This window comes from Vigna umbellata, chromosome 4 (genome assembly GCF_029865625.1).
Source record: "Vigna umbellata cultivar VRB3 chromosome 4, Vumbellata_1.0, whole genome shotgun sequence".
Taxonomy (NCBI): domain Eukaryota; kingdom Viridiplantae; phylum Streptophyta; class Magnoliopsida; order Fabales; family Fabaceae; genus Vigna; species Vigna umbellata.
The window spans coordinates 61,716,358-61,743,138 of NC_142168.1; the positions used below are offsets into that span (position 1 = coordinate 61,716,358).

A 26,781-nucleotide genomic window follows, 5' to 3' on the forward strand; every position below is an offset into this window, starting at 1 on the left:
ATCAGACATAATAAATTGAGAAAAAAATCGTAGGAAGATATATGACGACAAAAATGTAAGATTCCAATTAAATTGGTAGAAAGCACATGAAGCAGTTCTTAATTTGGCCGGAAATTCATGGTGTACAACATCACGAATCATAAAAATAAGATGAAATCATCAAGCTAACCTTTACCTTATATATGAAAGTGCACATATGAGAGTTATCAACATAAGTTTACAGAAATCCATCTTTCCTCGGATGGAACTAGATGGACAAAAACGAAAAAACTTGCAACGAAAGAAACCAACAACACACCTGTAACAACATCTCCTTTAACAATTTCCAATGTGCATCTTTTTCAAAATTTGCAGAAAACGTCAAAAGTGGACGAGAACCTTTTAGGTGATTTCCCGTTAGCTTCAACTCCTCCATTGTATGAACTGAAAAAACAGGAGGAAAAAGGAAAATCACTAAAAGTGTATATAAAAAATGGTCGAGATAGAGAGAGAAACACAAAAGACATAGTTCACTGGGAAGAATGACCAGTGATGCCTAGAGTATACAGACATCAGAACTCTAAATAATCAGAGCAAGCAAACTAGTGTTATATTAACATTACAATGATTGAATCGGAATATACTTGCACTGACTAAAAATTTTACAGATGGGCCACTAGGGCATTTGGCCATCCAGAGATAAAGATCTTTTGCTTTCCTGCACTGAAATTGATACATAAAAAATGAGAGAAGACACTAATAGAATATAACAAGTTGACCAGACTCAAACTCACGACTACAGCATCTCATTGAAATAGCATCAACAGTTGTGACCAACAAAGAATTCCCCTACCCATTAGCATGCTTCAGGTTTTCCAAATAGCGCAAAAAAAAAATTGCAAATACTAGTCTAGAGAACAGCACAACATATCAATCCTAAATTGAAGTAACACGACACTGAAAAAACCTTGTGGCATATAAATAAAATACCTCAAAAAATAAACACGAAGAACAACTTTTGAGCTCAACAAGCTCATTAAGGGTGGCGCCTTTAGTTTCTTTTGATTCAACCTTGTTATCCTTCTTGCAATGCGGCAAAAGTGACACCAAGTTCAACATCAAATGTCGGTACCTACAAATTAATGGAAAACAATCACTCCACCCATGAATACCATAACAATATACAAAACCTAACTCACTATCCAAGGTTTCTCTGTCCTTAAACTTTGCAAATCAAGACACAAAATTAGAGTAATCCAAACTCGAAAAAGCAACAAAAACTGTAACTAAAAGTTATGGGGTGTGTATTAGGTTGTACCTGTAACTGATACGCCTAGAGCAAGTGACCAAAACCTTCTCTTTGTTCCTAAATATTGGTGAAGCAACGTTATTGTCTTCTACTTCATCAGTGACTTGACTCTTATCCTTCCAACCCAAAAGGTAACCCTTGACTCCAGAATCGCCTAGACACCTCCTAATCATCGAATAGATAACTTAGGAGTAAGAAATTTTAAAAAGAAGTGAGAGAGAACAAAGATAAAGACTTTTAAAAAGATGAAGTGTTCTTAAAATAATAAAACAAGTTTAAAAAATTCTATTTATATCATAAAATTATTTTATAATAGAATACTCAATCTCATTATTTTAGTATACCTAATAGGGTTTTCTGCTTGCGTGGTATTTGAAAAAGGGAGAGGGGGACTAGAATTGAAAAACGGGGAAGGGAGCTAATTGGTTTCTGGAATTCGGAAAGCTGGAAAGAATTAGAGGGAAGAAGAATACTGGATTGAAGAAAGAAGAAAATTAGGATTGTATTGGTTTCACACAACGAAGGTTATTTACCCAAATCTTATCTCTTTGCTTGAACTGTTTAAATCACTGGTCAAATTTTCTTATCTTTTGGATTTGTTCATGCGCGTTTTCTTAATCTTTGTTAGTTGTATTTCCTCTGTTCTGCAAATCTGATGCATGATTTCTTAGCATTATTGTGATAAATTTGTGTGTCATAATTTTTTGTGTCTCTGTTGATTCATGGATACGGAATAAACAAAAAACAATAAACAAAAAATGACAGACCCATTATCAGAGATAATCAGAGATAATTTAAAAAAAAAATTAAAACCCAAGGTCACAAACACAGAGAAGAGATATGGCTTTTGATTTCAAAATTTTGGATGGTGAGATAATGAAAACCACGTCGCGCCAGAGAACATAATGCGGTGGTTGAGCGATGCTTCCGGCAAGTGGTTTCGTCAACACCAATGACGGTGGCGATGATTGAATAACGCAACGCAGGAAACAGTCAGCGGCAACGGCGCGGCCAGCGATCTCGGGGTTAGGCGGCGCAGCACAAGTTAATGGTTTTTTAAAATGTTTAAAAACATATAAAATAAAAAAGTTAAAATAATAATTAGAAATTGGATGTGGCTGGACTTGACCCAATTAATTTAATATTTTATATATTCATAAGGGACGTATTTGGCATCACCGTAAAATTTGGGTATACAAGAAGAAAAAGGATGTTGCTCCCTCCACCACTACATCATCCTTCTTCCATCTTTCCAAATTCTTTTAATTTCAATTCAGCCCTTACCTTACAACTTTTTTTACTTTTATCATTTAGGATTTTTTTAATTAATTTGAAAATCCTATTTCTCCTCATTTCTTGCTCCACGCGCCCCACCCATCTCTCACACGGATTGCTCTGTTCTCCCTTTTCGTTTCACTTCATCTCATTTCTTCGTCCTTTCCTTTCTTTTTCCTTCTGTTGTCTCTTACTCATTTTCCTTTAGGGTTTCATTGCTTCCATTGTTGTTGATCTCTGGGGCGTCAAGGAGCGTGGATCCAGATTTTGTTTGGTTTGTTTTTTTCTTCATCCAGGTTGGTTTTCTTCACTGGTTTTCTTCAGCATTCTTTTGTAGCCTTGTTTGGTAGTTTAATTTATGGTGTATTATTACTTTTTGGCTTTGGATGTGTGCTATTTTGTCGTTCTTGTCCGCTGTCTTTCTGCTGATTGTATTGTTGGTCGCTTGAATAAAGCCAAAACGGTAGATCAATTCTGAAATTTCTTTTTCAAAAGACAGTTAGCACACCCCTGTTCCAGATCAAAATTTTCGGAAGCCTGTGATGAGGTGCAGGTAGAAATTCGATGGGATGCACGGAGAAACACTCATCACCATGCATTTTTATCCCCATTCGTGTGCGTGTCTTGTTTGAGAACGTTCCGACGCATCTGTAGCACCGGAGAGAAGGATTTGTGGCAGAGCATCGTTCATGGCGGCTGGGTAAGAATTTTTTTTTGTGCATGAAGAAAAGCCCAAAAGGTGTTGGTTAATGCGTTCACGAGGCTCTCAATTCGAGTTTAAATTCTAATATGGAGAGTCTAATTTGTGTTCACTATAGAAGCGACACCCAAGTGGAAGAGTAAGAAGCATCATCCATAAGAGAATCTCAGCATAAGAGAAGGAAAATCCCTGATTGAAAAATGGAGGTAGAGACAGAGACTATGGTGGAGAAGAGGGAGATAATCAACAACGTGATGTGTCTTTTGACCGACCCAAATGGAACTCCCTTGGGCTCTCCCATGTACCTACCTCAGAATGCTGGCCCTCAACACCTCAATCAGATTGTTAATAAGCTTCAAAACAATGTAAGCAAGTCCCTTTATTCTTCTCAAATTCTATTTTACATTTTGTTTATTATTTATAACATTGAGCGATTATCTATGCTTTCATTTTAGGAAGAGAAGTTGTCGTATGCTTTCTATATATCAGATGAGGAGCTCATTGAACCACTTGAAACATACTTGCAGAAAAACAAAGGTTAGTCATGTTTGTTTACAATAAATTATTTCTTTTTCCTTCTTAATTCGTTGTAAATTCACTTATTTACTTGCTTTTAACACATTTTGAGAAAAAAAATCCTCATCTTTCTAAAGAATTGATACAAAGAATTACGCACTTGTAATGATGTTTTTCTTTTCCTTTGCAATGTTACTTTAACACTATTCCAGTCTCGATGGACAAGGCTTTGCCTATAGTTTATCAACCTCAAGCTATTTTCCGGATTCGTCCTGTGAATCGTTGTTCTGCAACTATTTCTGGTATGTGAGACATATTGTGTATTTTCCCATTCGTAGTGGCACAATGTTGTATTGTGCTTGCTAAACTGTGAGAGACAACAGCGTGGTTTGGATGTTGATGATTATTGTAGCACAAGTTTATGTTATTCTTTGAATTTTTTGGAATTCATATTTTTGCGGTTGTTTATATTTTTAGGTCATGCCGAAGTTGTACTTAGTGTTGCCTTCAGTCCCGATGGACGACAACTGGCAAGTGGTTCTGGTGATACCAGTGTTCGATTTTGGGACTTGACCACTCAGACACCATTGTACACTTGCAAAGGTTTGACATTTAAAAACGTTAAGTTGTTCTTGGTATCTGCTAATTAAGTACAAGAATATAAATGATCAATTTAACTAAATGGTAAAAGGAGTTAGAATTAGTTGAAGGTTCTCGATGAGAAGCAGTGTGTTACTGCTAAGGGGAATGTTCATGCTATTAAATCTGGATCATGATGGAATTCTAAGCTGGCAAAGAATAGTGGGAGGGTAGGGGTTATTGCAAAGGAATGAGAAAATAATAAGAGGGAAGGATAGGGACTGTGAAGGTTGGGAATTATAGTATTGGGAGAATTACAATGGTCTACTCTGCTGTAAAGAGCTATTCTTTATCCTTCCTTATTAAATTAATATCAATTTCTATAGTTTCATAATGCTTCGGCAATTTTAACGAGTCATATATAGCATTATAGCTGTTTACATTTTATGCAGGACATAAGAACTAGGTACTTTGTATTGCATGGTCATCGTCGTTGCCGCATTATGTTCTCTGGCGCGACGTGGTTTTCATTATCTCACCATCCAACATTTTGAAATCAAAAGCCATATCTCTTCTCTGTGTTTGTGACCTTGGGTTTTAATTTTTTTTTAAATCATCTCTGATAATGGGTCTGTCATTTTTTGTTTGTGAGCTGTTTAATGTCATGTTCAAGCATCTAGACTGGAAGAAATATGAGTTATGAGTGTGTTGTGGTGATGAGGCAGAGTTCAACTTGGTTTTGAACTCAATTTTGAGGAAGTGAACTAGTGAAAATTTGAATTGAGAGTTTTGTGCTCAAAATGTCAGTTTGAAGAGTCTTGGTAAGTTATTTGGGACCTGTTAGTCCCTAAGTTGCTTGAAATTGTGCCACAAATGGTAGAATTCAATTTGAGTCTCTAAGTTGATGTTTTGAAGGTTTTTGGGTTGATATCCTGTAGTCACTTGTTTAGAATGAGTTTAGACACACTTGGTTTAGTATAATTAAGTATATAACACACTCTAGGAGGATTAGAAGTTGGGGAAAATATTTACATTTGGTAAATTTGGTGTAGGTTGCATAATTATGTACTTTGGTGCCAGGGAACGTCGACTGCCCCCACACCCATCCCAGAATTTCTCCAGGAGTTCTTATGGGTCAGGCTACCGAAAAGCAAATGCATTTTGGTGATATGAGTAGTCAAATCAATCCATTTAAGATATCCTTCAACTGTATAGTCCCGTACCTATACAGTCTCCAGATCCCTCTCATTTCGATGTATGTTCGATTCATCCATGTCACCCTTCCACTCGAAGCTGCCAGGAGCCGCTCCTTGTCTTGTGCCCCTTGCACCATGCCTCTTGCACCAGCGTCACTCCCCGCCCTCGTCTCAGTGCCCGAGTGTCACATGCCCACCAGCTTCCGTCTGGTTCGTCCTCGAACCACACCGTACTGGGAGAGGCTAGGCTCTGATACCATTTGTAACGTCTCGGCAACTTACAGGGAACATCGACTGCCCCCACACATCACCACCAGGCTTTCTAATGTGCTTTGTCCTCACTCGCACAAGGTCACCCATCCCAGAATTATATTTACATATCATATTATTCTATTATAAATAAAAAATAAAATTTAATTTATAATGATAATGGTTTAAACTACAACACTAATATATATTTATATTCTTAAAATAATATAACATAAAAATATTAACTTTTAATTTATTTTATATTTTAATTTAAAAAAAACGGGTTAGTAGAACTTAATCAATTATTTCCCCTTATATTATCCTTTCAGGTATTAGCATTTTATCATTTTTCCTTATATTTAAGTGATATGCGGTATCTAGTAATAATTATAATCAAGTATATTGTTTGGCTTGGTTAATTCAGTAAGATGCATGAGTTAGTGTAATTAAATGTGTTCAATTCCTATAATCCAATGCACCCTTGTTTTGTACTTTCATCTTAATTGTTCTCATAAATTAATGCAAATTATAAAACTTAAAGGCTTCAATAATCTACATTTTTTAATTATGTTATTTAAAATTATGTACTGAACCTTATTTTCAATTTTTTAATTCCAATTATCAAAATTATTTTTTTTTAAAAATGTCTTTTTATAAAGTACATCTTGAAATAACAAATGGATAAAAATATTTTAAAAATACTTTTTTAAATTACTCTCTTTATATTCGAATTTTCTTTATGTTTTAAAAATGTATTTTACGGAATGTACCAAAAAGTGTATTTCGAATTTTAAAGCGAAGATTATTCAAAAATGCTCTTCTACTGTGTAGATTTCGAAATGTATTTCTTAAAATAAGTTTTCGAAATCTACGTGTGTGTTGTAAAATACTTTGTAGAATGTAATAAATAAAGAAAAATGTTTATAAAAGTATTTTTTAAGATGACATTTTCAACCAAAGTTTTGAAGAAGAAAAAAATAACATAGAAAGAGTGGAAAATATCTTAATTTAATCGGAAGAAAAAAAAAACTTAATCTCAATTTATATTATCGAGAAAGAACATTGTTTCGAGGTTGGAAATGAAATCATGTAAGTTCAAGTATGTAAAAGAGTGCAAAGCAGATAATAATGTTTTTAAATGGACAAAGAAGGTAAATATGTAATTTTAAAAAAATGTAACAAAACGAGGAGTGTAAAGAGTAGGATCTAAAATGAATCAGCATTCCTGATGAAGCCCAAGAAAAAGAAACGGAACGGCCCAGTTTTAGTAAATATCGAGGCTTTCTTTTTGTACTTCCAAATTTCTTCCTAAACCTCCAAATTTATCTAAAACTCCAAAATATCCTTTGACCTTTCACTAGGGTAAAAAATGTAAAGTCTAATTTCTTCCTTTTATTTTTAATACAACCCTAACTTTTTTTCACTCTCTCCATACAATTTAGTACTTCCATTTTTATTTACTTTTTTTCTATTATTTATATGAGGATAATATTCTCGTGAGAAATTTATGCTATATTTAAATTAAATGTCGAAAACCGTAGCTGATTTGAGAATGAAAATTACGTTTGGACTATAGGTAGCAGATTTTGAAATCGTGTTAGACAAATAACTACACTTCTAAATCTCGTTATAAGTAAAATTCCAGTTTTTAAAATTTGGTGTATGTAAGGTACCAAATTTTGAAATCTCTAATTAAGGTAATGAATTTCCAAATTCTATTAAAAAAATATTAGATTTTGAAATTTGATTAAGTAATTTACCGTAAGTGACAACAATAAAATCAAGGTTTAATGTCTCCGTAGGTCCCTATTTTGGTCATGAATTTCAAATAGGTCCTCGTCATTTTCGGCGTATCAATTGAGTCCTTGTTTTTGTAAAATTGAATCAATTACAGGCCTGCCGTTAATTTGGACAAACGGCCGTTACGGTATTGGTTAGGTGGCATGGTTGAGTGCAGTAACTAATCAGACGTGGCATTTAAAACGGTTTTTGTATTAAATAATTGGTATGCACGTCTGATTATTCAGTTTTGGGTAAGGGCATACTAGGAAATTTGAAAAAATTCAAGGCCAACAGGTTTTAATTGACGAATGCACATGAGATTGGGGGAAGAAATTGAGGGTTTTTAATATTAGGGTTCGCGTGAGAGGCCAAAAATGGGATCCTAAGTTGGATCCAAAAATCAGGTGTATCTTTGTTCGATTGGAAGTGGGAGGGTGCGCGTTCTTTGTTGGATTCGAAGTGGGAGGGTGCGCGTTCTTTGTTCGATTCGAAGTTGGAGGGTGCGCGTTCTTTGTTCGATTCGAAGTTGGAGGGTGCGCGTTCTTTGTTCGATTCGAAGTGGGAGGGTGCGCGTTCTTTGTTCGATTCGAAGTACGAGGTCAAAGTTGTAGTTTTGCGACGCAGCTGGGTGTAGTACTAGTTGTTCGAAGAGAATGTCGAAGGAGCACTCTTGGTATTCATCGAGTTGCAGTGCCAGGCGGAAGGAAAATGGTACGCCTTCACCGATCTGCTACTGTGGTCAAAGTTGTGTGGTGAGAACTGCCAAAACTACGAAGAATCGGGGCAAGCAATTTTGGGGATGCTCCAAGTATAAGGTATGTTAGATTCAACTCAACCTAATCAAGTTCTGGTACTGTTTGTGAGAAGAAGGTGGTACTCCCTAATGAAGTTGAATGCTGTCTTTACAGAATGGTGGTGAAGAAAGTGGTTGCAACTTCTTCGAATGGTGCAATGATATTGGTGGTGACGAAAGGGGAAGTTTGTTCAACAGTGAAGGAAAGAAAGAAACAGTAGTGAAGAGTGAAGACATGGATAGTACTAGGAAAATGATACTGAATTTACAAAAATCAGTTTTCATTGTTGAAAAGTTGATGAAGGTGGTGATGTTGTTGGTGTCTGTTTTATGTGTAATACAGATAGTTTTAGTTTCAATGTTGATGACGAAAGGATGATTCCTTGTAACTTTGTTGTAGGTTTGGTCTGTTGTAATGAAATTAATGAAATGAATGAAATGGAAGAGTTGTTATAAATTCAGTCCATATACTGTGTACAAAATTACTGCTAAATTACACAATTGTTATAATGGTAAATCATATTTATAGAATAAGCAGTTTCATTGTTGAAATGCTAAATTACAGCATTGTTATCCTGATCAGATCACAATTTGATTGTTACATTGCTGAGATACTATTGAATAAGCAGTTTCATTTGATAGCTAAATTACGAGCGCCCTCTTAGCTCGCTGGACGAGCGTCGACTGCGGGTCCTCGCTGGACGAGCGTCCACTGCGCGTCTTCGCTGGACGCGCGTCCACTGAGCGTTTTTTCTACCATGTGTATCGCTCGTCAAACTAGGTCCCTGTTCCCTAGCGTTCGGTGTAGTCGTCCTCCCTCGTGTACCGCTCGTCCACCTACGTCCGTGCTCAAGACCTTTCGGTGTGGTCGTCCTCCCTTGTCTAGCGCTCGTCCAACTACGTGCGTGCTGAAGACCGTTCGGTGTGGTCGTCCTCCCTTGTCTAGCGCTCGTCCAACTACGTCCGTGCTGAAGAGCGTTCGGTGTGGTCGTCCTCCCGTGTGTAGCGCTCGTCCAACTACGTCCGTGTTCAAGACCGTTCGGTCTGGTCGTCCACCCTCGTCCATCGCTCTTGGAACAACCTCCGTGCTGCAGAGCGTTCGGTCTGGTCGTCCTGTATCGTTGTATATAAGACGTCCGTCCAAGAAGGAAATTGTAATATAACCAAAACATTTTAATACATCCAAAACAGTTCCTGGTCATTGACAAAATAGTTCCTGCTCATTGTAATACATCCAAAACAGTTCCTGGTCATATCCAAAGTAGTTCCTGCTCATTGTAATACATCCAAAACAGTGTAATACATCCAAAACCATACATAGTTGGCATCATTGTAATACATCCAAAACCATACACACATCTATAGTTCAGCAAAATTACAAAGCAGTAAAACAATCAACCTTGTTCCTTAGACTATTACATAACCAAAGTTCCTTAAACTTGGCATCATTGTCATTTATACAGACATTTATAGTTCAGCTTCCTCATCATTCATACACACTTCAGATAATTGCGATGATGGCATGATTGGTTCTTGGGTTGCTTTCGGGCAACGACTCCTGTTGTGCCCAACCTCCCTACATATCCCGCATCTCTTTCGCAAACCACCCTTGCTCACTCGTGAATCATCCTTTCTGATCTCCCACTGCTCCAGTCTTCTTTTCCTTTTAGGTCTTCCAGGCATAACCTTTTTCCTAGGAGGCATGACATCCGGATATGGTGTTAGGTCCCACATGTTGTTGCCGTTGATGGGATATACGATTGATGCATAGGTTTCTTCATAGGTGGACTTTAGAAAGCAAGCCGGAATGAACTGCTGGCCATCAATATTAAGAAACTTCATTGCGGCAAGGGAGTGACAACATGGAATTCCTGTGATGCTCCATCTCCTGCACGAGCATGAGAACTCGTCTATGTTTACAACAAATTTTTCTCCACTTTGGGAGACATGTCTTACTTCAAACAGTTTGTGTGCTGACCAGCTATAAAGAAATAAAAAATTTAAACAACACATTTAAGTGTCTGACATAAAGTTTACCAAGGAATGAATAAACATTTATGAAGTTATGAAGAAAGTTACCTAGGTATCCAATTCTTGGTTGCTTGGGATTCCTTTGTAAATCTGGTCTGGATCTTTGGACAAATTGGTCCTGAAAATGATTGTATCTTAGCCCTGTTTTTTGCCCATCTTTGCATTATGTATACCCTAATTTCTTCCAGCATTGTTATGATTGGTTTAGTCCTGGTGTGAACCAAGACACTGTTGAAAGCCTCACTGATATTGTTGACCAATGTGTCACATTTTGGTGTTGGACTGAATCTGGACCTTGACCAATATCTACAACAGATGATATATGTTAAAACTGCAACTAATATGGACAAACATAAAATAATATACAAAGGGCAAAAATAATTAATACAAATTGTCAACCTTGGAGGGATGGCAATCAAATGCTTGAATGCGTCTTCATTTATATCTTTAATGTTTCTCATCTCCCTTTCCCAGTTTTGTGGATGAGTGGCAGTAGCTGCCCTCCACATCAGCTGTTTCAGATTTTTACCAGGAAACTTTTTCCTAAAGTTTGAATATAAGTGTCTGACACAAAATCTCTGGTCAACACCTGGGAGTAACTGTTGAATGGCTGGTAGTAGACCCTGTGGTGTTAACGTAAATGATTTATCACCATATCAAATTAATGAACCAATATACGAAAGAAGCAATTTAAATATGATTATTACCTTTTGTTGGTCGGAGACAAAAGTAATTGAAGAACACACTTCTCCACCACCAAGATCATCAATCAAAAGTTCCAAAAACCACATCCATGAATCTTTGTTTTCGACTTCTACCACCGCATATGCAATGGGCAACATTTGATCATTTCCATCCCTCCCAACAGCCGTCAATAGCTCACCACCATACTTCCCTTTCAAAAAGGCTCCATCTAATCCAATTATTGGCCTACAGCAGACAAAACTGTCTTTGCATGCCTTCAGACAACAGTAAAATCTCTTGAAAATTAACTCACCCTCATTATTCTCAACATGGACCTTAACTGTAGATCCTGGATTTCTTTCCAACAACTCATGCGCATAATCATATATCCTCTTATATTGCTCATTAAAGGACCCATCAATTTCATTAGAAGCAATAGCTTTGGCTCTATAAGCCATAGACCTTGATATACCTATGTTCCACTTCCTTTGAACTTTTTCACGAATATCAACACCCTTCATCTTAGGATTTTCCTGAACTGTTTTCACCAACTTTTTGCTCAACCACTTGGCGTCAACTAACTTCAGGTTGAACTCCCTGCTGCATGTATGAATGTCTTTTTTAGTTCTCAGCTGCCATGATTTTACAGCCTCCATATAACCAAAGTATATGGTCCATGGGCATTCTCCTTTTGCACCAAAGCATTTCATCCTCAATCTTCTCTTGTCATTTTTTACAAACTTTATATTCCTCCCATTTTCCAAGGCATACCCTTTTACAGCATCTAAAATATCTTGCTTTTCTGCAAAAAAAGTCCCAACTTCCCATGTAAAGTCTACCATACTTTTTGGCATACAAAAAATACCAAACCTCCCATAACCTTCACTGTCATTAACCTCTTCATCACTATCTGTTGCACTAAGAAATTCCTCAGATTTCCACTCAAAATCTGACAATCCTCTATCGTCATGATCATCACATTCAACACTGACATTATCACGGTCATCATCACTATCATAAAGACTTTCTACTTCTACTTCTGCTTCGACATTACAATCTACATCACCATCTATATCACATTCAACACTCACATCTACTAGGCCCTCTAAGCACTCATTAATTCCATGTACATCACCTTCTTCAGTAGATGTACTCCAACTACAAACATAAACTTCATCCTCCACGACTCCTTCACACACATTCAACTCTTGCTCTTCTTCAACCTCATGCAACTCTTCTACGTGACCATGACCTTCAACCTCTACTTCAACAGCACCACCATCTTCTTCACCCTCGTTCACCTCTTGTAACTCACCATCTACTTCAACAGCACCACCATCTTCTTCACCCTCGTTCACCTCTTGTAACTCACCATCAACTACATCATTTACTTCAACACCGTCACCATCTTCTACACAAACATTGACCTCTTGTAAGTCACCATCAACTACACCATTTACTTCAACACCGTCACCATCTTCTTCACAAACATTGACCTCTTGTAAGTCACCATCACCTTCACCATTTACTTTAACAGAATCACCATCTTCTTCAACCTCTTTTTGTACTGTACCATTACCTTCAACTTCTCCTTCATCATTAGTAATGTCTTCAAGCATATGAATGACTTCGGGATCAGAAACTACATGGACAACGTATAAGTGAACTTCACCATTAAGCCTAGCTAAGTTAGCCATATGCATGGCACCTCTGTCATCAATCAATTGTTCCAACCTATTTTTCAACACTAAACCCCCTCCTAAACAGTACCATAAATCTTTAAAATTCTCATATCCTAAACTTTTGACTACACTGACAATCACAAAAAAACTCCACGTGTCAGGGTCAAAGGACAAAGTTGTTGTTTCCCCTTCATACTTTAGGGTACTATCATTAATGAACTTTCCTCCATGGTGGAACACACACACAATAGCGTCCTCCATTACGCACAACACAAAATAAATATATCTACAGACCTATTATGAAAACATATCACGACAAAAAAAAATATATATTAAAACAGGCACAGAGATCAAATAACTTTAAACATACGCACTCAGACAAAGTCAAATAACTTTAAACATACATGGGGGACCACCAAAATGCAATCAAAACCAGAGACCAAACCATACAGCAATGGGGGACCACCACAAGTGATTGTAGTTTCGATTGAATCAAAACGAATACAATAAAGCAGAAACACTTACCTCCACTGACCACGTGCTTCAGCTTCTTGCTTCCAACAACAAAAGGACCCACAGACACCGCCCACTGCATGCACTCTGCCGCTTCAGTCTCGAACTTACGATCGCGATTTTTGGCCTCTCACGCGAACCCTAATAATAAAAAGGTTTAATTCTTTCCCCAATCTCAGTTGCCCTTTTAATTTTTTCAAATTTCCTACTTTACCCTTACCCAAAACTGAATAAACACACGTGCATACCAATTATTTTATACAATAACCGTTTTAAATGCCACGTCTGCACTCAACCATGCCACCTAACCAATACCGTAACGGCCGTTTGTCCAAATTAACGGCAGGCCTGTAATTGATTCAATTTTACAAAAACAAGGACTCAATTGATACGCCGAAAATGACGAGGACCTATTTGAAATTCATGACCAAAATAGGGACCTACGGAGACATTAAACCTAAAATCAAACTTAAAAGCAATTTTTGGAACTTATCGAATTAATTCATCACATATGAAAAAAATTATGATTGGTTGTCAAGTTATTTATATAATCTTTTTAGACATTTTATTTGTAAAAGAACATAAATCTAACATAAGGTAAAATTTATAAAACTAAAAAAAATTTCACCTTAGTTATGACGACTCTAACTACCAAGAATACAATATTGAGATAGAATATCTCACTGAACATAACTAAAATTGAGATTAACAAATTCATAAAACAAAATAAAACTAAAAACAATACCATATTTTCAAATTTTTAAAAATACTTAATAGAATTTTGAAATTTAACTGTGTCCTAAACATAAGTTTGAAATCCAATATAATTTAACCATATTTCAAAATCTGATAAACTTCTAAATAAGATTTCCAATTAATCGGTTAAGTTCTTGATTAAATTTCAAAATATATGTATTTCTATATCTAATGAATTATATTGTAATGATAAATTCTTAATCAAACTCTAAATTATAATAATTACTGTGATTTTGTCTGAAAAAATATAAAAGACCTATAACTACTATTTAAAGGAAGGGACAAGAAAGAGCTTATTGGATTTTCTCCATTGTCAGCCAAGATGTGCATTAGCTCCTTCCCAGCTCTCTGCTTTAGCATCATCAGTTCTCCATTCAATGCTTTCAGCTGCAGCAACCAGATCTCCTCATGCCTTTGCTGTTGATTTTGCAAATTCCAGGCTCTTTGAGCATCATTTATACCTTCTCTTGCATTCATGACCACTTCCTTTGTGTCTGCAGCTTCCTTTGGATGAGTGGCAATATTAGTAATGTCAGCTGCAACAGCAAAATCAAAGTCAATGTTCATCAGTGAATCATCAAACATTTCAGCTTTGTTAAAACTGAAATCAAGATCATTCTCATGAAGAACCAATGCATCAAAGGTGGGAAAAATATTATCAGTGCAAACAGTAGGGGTATGGATACATTCAATCTCAAATGGTGCTCTAAGAACCTTAGAATCAATAACTACTGCAGTGTTAACAACAGGCTCTAAAGGATCTATGCATAGGCAATCAAATGAGCTAAACTGCAAAGGAAACTCAGATAAGACAACTAGAATTTCAAGGTTAAACAACACCTGTGTTGGCTCTTCCTTAGTAATAACAACAAAATCCATAGTGAACTCAACACAGTCCATAAAGTTATCCTCAAAATTGTTGTCCAGACCAATGCACACATCATAAAAATCATCAGAAATATCAATATGTTCTACAACACAAATTTCATCCAGCTTTTCAGTACAATCAGGTATAACAGCAAGAATATCTGGCAAGGTTTTCTCATCCATAAGATTATCAAAGCTAGTTTGTACCTCACCTAAACAGACAGGAAGCTCAAATTTAAAATCAACCTGTACTGGCTCCTCAAAAATGACCTCACTAGCATCTATCAAATCAGCAGCTAAATGAACACCTATTGTGAAGCTATCATCAACTGGAATAATGTCAAAACCAGTGCATAACTCTGAAACAACATAAGGCATGTCAATATTTTCAATGGAACAGGCTGAATCTAAAATATGACTGTGTGCAGGCATAACAGGAACATAATCTGGAGCAGGTTCTATGGGTTCAACTTTAAACAGATCCAAAGCATTAAATTCATATTGAACCTTAGAGAATTCTATGGGAATGCTAAGTTCAGAATAAACCTGTGTTCTCTGATCACTAGCTACCTCATCAAGGTCATTTCCATCCAGCTTGAACATAATGATCTCTTCCTTGGCGCCTGCAAAATAGTTAGAAGCAGAACATATGGCAGAACTGATTTCTTCACAAACTTCACAACCACCCCCAAGGCATGTACAACCAGTGAGTTTTTCATTACTCGGTTCTAAAGAGTTTAAGAACCCAGCAAACTCAAGTTCAAGTTCTAATCCTAAATCAGTACAGGCATTTTCAAAATCAGTCATATCAACTTTCACATCATCAAAAACTACATATCTATCATCATGAGCACCTGATTCATCATCAAGAAGTGCATTTAAATCTGTGCAATCATAAAAAACACAAGATGCAGGTATATGAACTCTATCAATGTTAAATACTGAATTTGTGATATTAGAATGATCAAAGCAAGGACTAAAATCAACAACCTCTACAGGCACATCAAGCATTTGATCAAACGTAGTCAAATCAATTTTAGGATCACATACATCAGCATAAAAGTCCATTTCATAGTACTGAAGCACCAAAACATGGTCGGCAGCTTCCCTCATTTTTTTCAAATACTCTTTGGACTTTCTGAAATCAATTTGTACTTCAAGCTCAGCAGGTTCAATTTTAAAATCAGAGTTCAAATCAACAATACAATCAATTTCAGAATGAGGTTCAGTACTCTCATCACCAACATAAAGTTCAGATACAGATTCAGAATCAACAGATGCATTCATACAATCACCACTCATCAGAGAATTGGAACTATCATTAACAGAAATTAAAACAGAATCTGAATCAGTGAAAGAAGGATTAGCGTATACAATTACAGAGGTGGTTGGACACTTAATCACTTGAACCTCTGGGGTAGCAGCCACCATCAGTGGTGCTTCATTGGTTGCTGCCTCTGTCTCCTTTTCAACTCTCCCAGTCAACTTGTTGACTACAGCTACTAACTCAGCCACTTGATTGGTTAGTCCTTGAAGTTCATACGCTGGAATCCCCTGTTGCCACTGATCACAGAATTGTGGCTGCCATGGCTGTTCTGAATGAATTTCCTCTTGCTCTGGTGCATCATAATGGAAAAAAGATGGCTGCCATGGCTGTTCCGACAGGAAATTCTCCTGCTTTGGTTCAGCATATTGGTCCCAGTATACGTGTGGCAGCTGCTGCTGCACTTGCAAGGGTGGTTGCTCATGATATGGTTGAAAACAATGTGGTGGTTGCTGCTGGAAAGCTTGATTGGCTGGCTGCATAAAAACCTCAGGAATAGGCTCATAAAACATGTCAAATTTTGGTGGTTGAGCATTATAAGGAAATGAGAAATTACCATATGCAGAGGAGTGATCCATGCTTAACAATTGCTCACAAGATAAAAACCAATCAGACCAATAAAGCCTCTATCACAGAATTCAACAAAAGAATTGAAAGAAAAGAAAATCTATACAAGCTATATTCACAATTTCTACTCTGCAGAACAGATCCTAAACTAAAAAGGAACATATATGAACACAAAACAGAAATAAAATCAAGAAAACAAGCCTAAACAAGACTAACCTAACACTCTAAGACTTAACTCGCCGAGTCCCCGACAACGGCGCCATTTGTTAAACTGATTTTTGTCGCCTAAAATCAGAACAAAATCTGGTCCCCACTAATGTAGCATAGGGCAACCAGAATATCAATCCTAGGACTCAACAAAATTAAGTTTTAAAATGTAGAGTTAAGTCTTGTATTTATTTACTAATTATTTACTTACTAACTACTACTAAACAGGTGGGGACATTTAAAATGAAAACACAGAAATTAAAAAATTAAGAAAAGCGAAACTATAATCTATTTTAAAATAAAAGAAGGCAGAAAATAAAGAAATAAAACCTAAGCTAAAGTGATGAAGAGATTAAACCTATTTATATCCAAAACAAAACCTATATACTAAAACTGGAACAAAATCAGAAATAAAACCAAATTGAAAAGAACTTAAAACTCAAGATTGAAAAGCATCATATCAACAAGAATGTAAAGGCTGAAACAGAAGTAAAGCAGATCATAAATTCTAAAATACTCAAAGTAAACAACTGGAACATCAAAACTCAAACTGAACTTCAACTATCACTATCAAAAGCAAAGACAGAATTGATTTCATAGGTGAATGTACATTGATATGAATAAAAGAGTGCTTAGAGTTCTCAAGAAGACATCATGATAATGTGAATCCCAATCCAGGGTATTCTAGTTCATATTTCAGAACTTTAATTTGACTCTTTCCACTCATTTTTCCAATCAAGGTTCATTAGCCTATTCATCAATCTAAAATTCACAAACAAATTCAAGAAACACAAATTTGAATCAATTTTCATGCATTGGACTTTTCTCTGTCTCGAGAAGACATCTCGATGAAAAATGCTCACTATGGAGACATTTAATTCCGAAAGAAATCATAAAATTGCACAGAATCAGAATCCAAATCATTTTCTCAAAACATAACAATGGCAGAAATCAAGAACATAGAACAATCTCAACACAAACGAGAATACGAAATAGAACTTTATTAATATGAAAAGAAGATTACAACTATACCGGAAGTCACCAATATTCTCGCGACTGTCACTCTCGCAATTGTCTCAGCGAAATCCAGAAACAAGAACAATATCTCTACTCTAAGAAAAGCGTAAAAACCCTAATCTACAGAGCGTCTGAAAATGTATCTCAAAAGTATATGAAGAAGTGTTCTCTATATCTCCCTATTTACATGGTGAAGGCCCTTTATATAGGATCAAAAACGAAAAGAGAAAAGGAAGGGGGAAAAGAAAAATGGGAGAGGGAAAACCTTGCTATGACGCTTCGAGCTTCACCTTGATCCAACGGTCTCCAAAAGCTTTGCTCTTCAAACCCTCCGATCCACTTAAGCTTCGGTCAGCTTCTTCTCTGGCGAGGATCGCGCTCCGGTCACGTCTTCAGCTTCACCGGTCAGGTTCTTCTTTGGGTAAGTGGCGAGAGCTTTTCTTCTCCCTTCTCTCGCACAAGCCCTAGCTTAAGTGTTTCTACTCTCTTCCACCAAATGAATGTGCTTGAGAGAATGTTATTTTCTCAAATGATCTGCTCTGCAATGACCCCCAAAAGCTGCCTCCATTGAAACTCACCGTTTCACTTAAGCCCATACCAGCATTGGCAGCCCAATTATCCAATCAGCAGCAGTCTTCCAATTGCAGCACCATTGTAGCAGGCCAGCGCTGCCTTCAATTTTACTTGCAGCAGCTTAATGTTAAAACAGTGGCCCAAAACAGCGGCCCAAATTTAATCCAGCAGCTCATTTCAATTCAACACCTCTCAATCAACTTCTATTATGGCCCAAATGTTATCCCAATCTCTAAAAAATCATACAATTAATAAAAAAAAGAGAAATTATGCAATTAAAACAAAACATTTTTATTGAAAGAATTTCAGAAAAATACTAATTTCCTAATTATTAACAAAAGCTAAAAATTACACCTAAAAACCTCTTTTAACTAAAATTTTATAAAACTAAAGAATTAAGAGAAAAACATAAAACTAATCTAATTCTAAGAAATTAAAAACTAAAGAAATCTAAGAAATGATTTTTAATAGAGAAAAATATGTAAATCTAGAGTGTTATCAGTAACTAATAAAAAATAAATGACAATTCATATAAAACATCTCCAGAATAAGGCAGGATGTTCTTTTATTTACTTTTGGAATTAGGGTAAGGAAAGAAGGGGGAAGCTGTGTAACTAGAGTTGTGTAATTCTTATAGCTAAATCAATGCTGCCCCTGCAGCCATTGCTCCATTGCTCACTACTGTTTTCAATATGTACTTCACTACGACAATGTACTATTCAATGTTCAAAGCATCAAGTTTTCTCTGTTTGAATCTTCAAATAGTGGAAGTTTGCAATGCTATCAATAAACTTAAATGAAAAAAAATTAAGAAAAGAGTAAACAAACTTTATAATCGATGTTTGTATTGGTGATCAAAGATCTTACAGTTAGTGGATTGCCTAATGACTTTCCAGTTTGAGGGTCCCAACAAATAAGTTCAACAGCCTTGCTCCCACTTACAAGATACTTTCCATCCAGTGACCATGCAATACAAAGTACCCAGTTCTTGTGTCCTGCATTAAATGTTAACAGCTATAATGCTATATATGACTCGTTAAAATTGCCGAAGCATTATGAAAGTATAGAAATTGATATTAATTTAATAAGGAAGGATAAAGAATAGCTGTTTACAGCAGAGTAGACCATTGTAATTCTCTCAATACTATAATTCTCAGCCTTCACAGTCCCTATCCTTCCCTCTTATTATTTTCTCATTCCTTTGCAATAACCCCCACCCTCCCACTATTCTTTGCCAGCTTAGAATTCCATCATGATCCAGATTTAATAGCATGAACATTCCTCTTAGCAGTAACACACTGCTTCTCATCGAGAACCTTCAACTAATTCTAACTCCTTTTACCATTTAGTTAAATTGATCATTTATATTCTTGTACTTAATTAGCAAATACCAAGAACAACTTAACATTTTTAAATGTCAAACCTTTGCAAGTGTACAATGGTGTCTGAGTGGTCAAGTCCCAAAATCGAACACTGGTATCACCAGAACCACTTGCCAGTTGTCGTCCATCGGGACTGAAGGCAACACTAAGTACAGCTTCAACATGACCTAAAAATATAAACAACCGCAAAAATATGAATTCCAAAACATTCAAAGAATAACACAAACTTGTGCTGCAATCATCAACATCCAAACCACACTGATGTCTCTCACAGTTTAGCAAGCACAATACAACATTGTGCCACTACGAATGGGAAAATACACAATATGTCTCACATACCAGAAATAGTTGCAGAACAGCGATTCACAGGACGAATCCGAAAAATGGCTTGAGGTTGACAAACTATAGGCAAAGCCTTCTCCACCGAGACTGGAATAGTGTTAAAGTAACATTGCAAAGGAAAAGAAAAACATCATTACAAGTGCGTAATTCTTTGTATCAATTCTTTAGAAAGATGAGGATTTTTTTTCTCAAAATGTGTTAAAAGCAAGTAAATAAGTGAATTTACAACGAATTAAGAAAGAAAAAGAAATAATTTATTGTAAACAAACATGACTAACCTTTGTTTTTCTGCAAGTATGTTTCAAGTGGCACAATGAGCTCCTCATCTGATATATAAAAAGCATACGACAACTTCTCTTCCTAAAATGAAAGCATAGATAATCGCTCAATGTTATAAATAATAAACAAAATGTAAAATAGAATTTGAGAAGAATAAAGGGACTTGCTTACATTGTTTTGAAGCTCATTAACAATCTAATTGAGGTGTTGAGGGCCAGCAATCTGAGGTAGGTACATGGGAGAGCCCAAGGGAGTTCCATCTGGGTCTGTCAAAAGACACATCACGTTGTTGATTATCTCCCTCTTCTCCACCATAGTCTCTGTCTCTACCTCCATTTTTCAATCAGGGATTTTCCTTCTCTTATGCTGAGATTCTCTTATGGATGATGCTTCTTACTGATGGACAAATTTGTAAGCACCAAAATATGATGTCACAAACTTGTTTCACAATCGGCAAGTATGACCGAATCGTTCAAGTAATAAAACTTGGTAAGACCAAGTATCGTTCTTCCCAAAGGACTCACGGCCTAGTTTAGTTATATGATTTCTTGATTAGCTAAGACTTAAGAAAACAATAATTGAAATTTTAATATGCAAAACGAAAATAAACATGTATGCATGAATTGATCAATGGCAAAGACATAAGATAAACACTTTCAATGGATTAAATGAATGAATATGTTGTTGGGGGTCAATTTCATCTCATCCACTCTCATATATTTTAGGAATTCCTCTTTCAAATCATCATTGTTAATGCCACTCTCTAATGTACCATTCTAGATGGCTTCTCCCTAATCAAATAGTTCATACAATTCCTAGCATTCCTAATGATTAGTTCATGAGTGCAGGAGCTTAAGGCAACCAATATAATGTTGTCAGTAAAATATTGGGAGAAATTCCCCGGATCTAGATTTCCCCGTACGTGTCCGTATCAACAAAACCAATAATCATGCATTAGAATGAGTTAAACAATGCAAGCATTGAGCAAAGAGGAAAAACCCTAACTAATGATGAAAAGAAAGCATATGTCTTAATTCAAAGATGTATTCAACAAATCCATATATGAGAGCTTCAAGAGATTACATTGATTCCCCAACAAACATACAAGGTTTAGTTCACCATATTCATGGTGAACCTAGATGAATAACAATGAAAGTATGAAAGAATAAACCCAATAAAGGTGAAGAGGTAGCCTGAGCATCCAAGATCTTCCTTCAAAGGGGTGAAAGAGAGAGTGTTTTCCTCGTTTCTGCCAAAGATACCTAACTAAAGGACGTGCAAGCCCTTAAATACTAATCTAGAGTTACAAAAGATTATAAAAGTCCAAGCCCAAAAAGTGCCGCTCAGCGGTGGTTACGCGTCTTCTTTCTTCCCCTCAGCGGCCATTTTGCCCCTCAGCGGTTCCAACGTCACCTCTTGAGTGCCGCTCAGCGGTAGTTTGCCGCTGAGCGGTGCCTTCGACTTCTCCTTTTTGCACTCTTTCTTGTCTTTTCTAATGTCCTCTCTCTCATTCTTCACTTCTTTCACCAAATTCACCTCAAAACCTGCACAAAAACACTCAAATCAAGCATAAACCTGTCCAGCTCTCTTATTTCTGAAAATATAAACAAAATGCATGATTTCAAGCTAGTTTCTAAGTCTAAAGGTTGCTTTTAGTATCACTTTTAAGCATGAAAATAACAGTTTTTCAACTGTTATCACAACCCCAAACTTAGAACTTTGCTTGTCCTCAAGCAAATAAAATGTAACTCCATCTCCAACCAATTCATATGATGGTTCACTCATTCAAAAATCCTCTCTTTCAAGATAAGTAATAACTTCACTCAAACTTATGACCAAGAGTTCAATCAAGATGTGCACATGCTTTAGTATTCACAAAGTCATTTAAATTCCAACAAATGCTATTTTTCATGAATGATCAATCAATTAAGCATGGATGTTCATGTGCTTATGGAATATTTCCTCACTAGGTAAAGTGTTTCACTCAACACACAAGTGTATAAGAGGTAAAGTGTTTCACTCATTCACTCCACTATCACAATGTCACATGACTCAACTTTGCCTTTCATTTTACCACAATCAAATACATTCACAAGCATGCATCATCACAAGGACTTTTCAATGGCTTATAATGTGGCTGGGCTAACAAGAAAATTGGTTTTTCTGGATTACAAAATCCTTGAGTTAAGAGAGTCATAACAACACAATCTTCTTATTCATTCCCAACTTTCTTTTGCCTTTGCTTTTGCATTTGCATTGAGCTTTGCTTCTTTTTCTTTTCTTTTCTTTGCATATTCTTACTTTTTAGCTGTTAGCTCAATGCTTTTTCCTTTTTCATGTTTCCCCAATAACCCCAAACTTGAACATTTAACAATACCACACAAGATCTTCTACTTAACTCAAGGTAAAGATTTTCAATCAAGGGTGTTCAGTGTATATTTAAGGCTAAGGGTTCAAAGGATAGAACACAACGTGTTCTCTTTTAGAAGGCTAACTTTATGAATTTGGCCAATAAAAAGGGTTTCAACAACACGGCCTTTGATCATATGATGCAAAACAAGCAATTAATTCAATCCTAGAAAACCTGGGCAAAGTCATTCATGCTTTCAAAGTAATAGCATTCAACAATAACAACTCTGGAGCTCAAAACCTCACATATAAGCTCATTCACATTTGACATGCACATCCTGCTTAATTTCACAATCACAATCATGATATTATGCATTTGTTCACAAAGCTTGTGAATCACCTGTATAAACATTTTAATGTGCACATCATCTCAACATCAATCAATCAATAAGCATCATCAAGCATTACTTATCACACAATCACAGTTAATAGCAAACCATCATAACAAACCAGGTGTTCAATAGAGTACATCAAACCCTAATCTAAAAACAAAAACAAATAAGTTCAGAAAACTTAAACCATAAAAGCATAATCATATGATAGCATTCATCAGTAAATGCTATCTCAGCTCCTCATCAGTCCGAGCTCTCTGTATCTTCCTCTTCCTCTTCATCATCATCTTCATCAAATGCATCCTCCTCCTCTGCTTCATCTTCCTCCATATCTCTGGCTGAAGCTTCAGCTGCTCCAGCTCCTTCATATACTGGTTCTTCTGGCCAAGCTACCACATTATGGAATTCATCCATAGTCCACCTGTGTGCTGGAGGGGTATCATACATCCCCACTATCATCTCAGCCGTGGCCACCTGCCCTCTGTGGATGGACTGCAACTGAGCACCTATAAGAGACATATACATGTCCCTCATCTGGAATGGTTCTGCCTCATGAGTATCAGCAGAAGTCCTGCTCTGTGCTGGCCTTCTCTCTCTACGAGCCTGGCGTGGTGGCACTGGCTGGGCTGCCTCCTCACCTCCACAGTACTGTCTGTAATAGGCCTCATCTATAGCTTTTCTTGGCCTCTCAAATGGTGGAACAGAAGTATCCACCCCAGCTAGCTTGCAAAGGTGAGTGATCAAAGAAGGATGTCCCAGTGGTGCTTTGTTGTTTGAGGTGTTAGCACACACACTAATCTCATCAGCTATCACCTGCCCAATATTAACATTCAAGTTTCTGATAACACAGTAGATGAAGAGTGCCCTGCTGAGAGTAATATCTGACACATGTGAACATGGCTGAATGTTGGCATGAGAAAATGCCATCCAATACTTTGCAAGAGGAGTCAAATCTGTCCTCCTAATGTTAACCACTGAGCCAGATCTATTCCTTTGGAAGTGTCCTCCAGGTATACACAATACTCTCTCCACATCCTCATAATCAGCACCTTCCTCCATGCTAAGAGCAAACTGGCATTGCTCACCAGCCCACACAGTATCCAGAAAGTTATTTATGGAGTCAGGATCATACCTGATAGCATGGCCTCTAACATAGCCCAAATAATTCTCAGCTGGATAATCACCAATCTTCTTTGCATTGGTGTAAAATTCTTTCACCACAGCTATGTTGGCAGGTGATGGATAAGTGGCTAGCTTCCCCCAATCATTCCCTAACACTTGCTCTCCAAATTGAGGAGCAAAGTTAGGTATCATTCCAACCTTTCTCTCCATTAGAAGTCTCCTGTCCTGAACCACCCTAAAGTGCTTCTCATGTTTCCTAGAGAGGAACCTGCCATTATGGGGCTGCTCTGGTTCCTTTTCCTTTCTCTTGGTTGCCATGGTTTTCAATCTCTTTCCTGAAGAGGATGCCATTCCTGCATTCAAACACAAATCCAAAACCACAGAACATGATGTTCATCATTAGTAAACTCAGAACACAACTCCTTTTGAGGCTAAACCACCGCTGAGGGCCAGAATTTCCCCTCAGCGCCACCAGCGCCACATTCCAACACGCAAAAATCAGAAAAAAACCAAATCTGGCAGAGTGCCGCTCAGCGGTAATTTACCCCTCAGCGGTAACTCTGCAGATTTTTGAAAAATCAGTTTTAAAGCTTCCCTAACTCCACCCAAATGCAATTTTCAGTTTTCCAGTTCATAATCATGCAGTTTAATCGGTTCAAACATCAAATATATCATCAAATCATGCATAGAAATCAAAACCCCTAAATATTCATGCTTTGACAATCACATTCAAATTCAAGAACCCTAGAATGAACAAAATGCATTTTACTTACTTGGGTGGAGATACTAGATGCAATGAGAATGCCTTCAAACTAGAATGCTCTCTTCCAACCCCAAACTTTGATGGCACACTAGTGAAAAAGTGAATAGAAGAGAGATTTTCTTAATAGGGAAGAGTGAAAAGATGTGGAAAACCTAGGAGAAGGTGTGTGGAAGTGTTTGTGCAGAGAGAAGTCTGGAAATAAACCCTAAAACGCAGCTTGGGGTATAAAAATACCCTAATGGGCTCGGGTCCCGCTAAGGGGAACTTAAGCCCTTCTGCGATAGTACCGCTCAGCGGTAATTGCCGCTCAGCGGCACTTTCGTGAAGTGCTCCCCTCCTTCTTTTCTTGACCTACGTGCCTTCCCTACATGTCTCTCATAGGTTCCCTGCAATTCAATGTTAAAAATGCTTATGCAAATCCTAACTAAAAATAAACAAACAAAAACAATCAATCAACTGGGTTGCCTCCCAGGTAGCGCTTGTTTAACGTCACGAGCCTGACCCAAAATCCACCAACACCCATCAGTAGGTGTTTTAAACTTACCAGCACCCATCAGTAGGTGCAAAATCTTCTCACCAACACCCATCAGTAGGTGTTACAAACTTAGTATCCTTCAGTAGATACTTAACCACCTAGCATCCTTCAGTAGATGCTAAATCCAACAAAATAATGTCCAGAATAATGTTCACAAATTACAAATTATAAAACCAAATCAAAAGTTTGTAAATCTACTGGGTTGCCTCCCAGCAAGCGCTTCTTTAACGTCACTAGCTTGACCCTGTTAAAGCTCACGTTCCTTCTTCTTTTTCTTCTTTCTACTGAACTTCTTCAGAAATTTGATCAAACCAGGAACCTGTTGCAATGTCTCAATCATAGGAACTTTAATCTCCAATTTCTTGAAGATTTCCATAAAGCACTTAAATTTCTTTTCCTTCCTATGATTCTTCTTTAGATGAGGATGTGATTTTTCATGTGATTTCTTCTTCTTTCCTCTCATCTTCTTTTTCTTCCTTTTTCTCTCCCTAAATTTTCTCTTTTTCTTTTCTTTTATTTTTTTCTTCCCTTTTATTTTTCTTTTCAACTTCTTTATTTTCACACAAATCTTCTTTCTCTCTTCTCTCTCAACCACTTCTTTCTCTTTTTCTTCATCTTTATTTTTCTCACTCAACTCTTCTTTCTCTTTTCTCTCTATCTTTTCCGCATCTCCCTCTATTTTTTTCTCATCAAGAATCTTGTCACTTTCAGTGACATTGGTTTGCCCTTCCTCCTTAAGGTTAACTTCAGTATTAACCTCATCATCCAATCTCTGACTAATGTAACTAAAGTGCATCTCCATCCTTTTACATGATTCTTCAATGCTTTTCTGAGTAGAGTCGGAACTTTTCAAAAATCGTTGAAGGGTGTCCTCCAAACTTTCTGATAGAGAGGATTTTTGCTGCCATTGTTGTTGTGGTTGGTTCTCAAATTGTCCGGCAGCTTGCCAAAATTGGCTTTGATCCATGCTTGAGTGAGGTTCCCACCATTGGTTGAGATTACTTTGGTAGAATTGAGT

General features: G+C 36.8%; 3 protein-coding genes and 1 pseudogene across 3 annotated transcripts in view; 1 reads left to right on the plus strand and 3 right to left on the minus strand.

The window, feature by feature from the left end:
* Positions 1–232: 232 nt before the first annotated feature.
* Positions 233–1,461, minus strand: LOC148200806 (ribosome biogenesis protein BRX1 homolog 1-like). Its single transcript, XM_088113050.1, has 4 exons — positions 1,298–1,461; positions 970–1,111; positions 624–702; positions 233–423 (listed from the first exon to the last, which is right to left on the minus strand). Exons 1-4 carry the CDS (start codon positions 1,459–1,461, stop codon positions 248–250), a joined length of 561 nt encoding a protein of 186 aa, XP_087969176.1. The 3' UTR covers positions 233–247.
* Positions 1,462–3,396: 1,935 nt separating this feature from the next.
* LOC148200807 (notchless protein homolog) overlaps positions 3,397–26,781 on the plus strand; it is a 33,873-nt gene continuing 10,488 nt past the window's right edge. Inside the window, exons 1-4 of the mRNA XM_088113051.1 lie at positions 3,397–3,628; positions 3,719–3,800; positions 3,992–4,081; positions 4,257–4,382. Coding sequence (XP_087969177.1) covers positions 3,464–3,628; positions 3,719–3,800; positions 3,992–4,081; positions 4,257–4,382 — 463 coding nt within the window. The 5' untranslated portion in view covers positions 3,397–3,463. The remainder of the gene's footprint in view (positions 3,629–3,718; positions 3,801–3,991; positions 4,082–4,256; positions 4,383–26,781) is intronic.
* LOC148200808 (uncharacterized) lies at positions 9,798–11,749 on the minus strand. Its single transcript, XM_088111302.1, has 4 exons — positions 11,117–11,749; positions 10,809–11,032; positions 10,458–10,715; positions 9,798–10,359 (listed from the first exon to the last, which is right to left on the minus strand). The coding sequence occupies exons 1-4, from the start codon at positions 11,747–11,749 to the stop codon at positions 9,846–9,848; spliced, it is 1,629 nt and encodes a 542-aa protein (XP_087967428.1). The 3' UTR covers positions 9,798–9,845.
* On the minus strand, positions 18,610–20,968 carry LOC148200809 (notchless protein homolog; annotated as a pseudogene).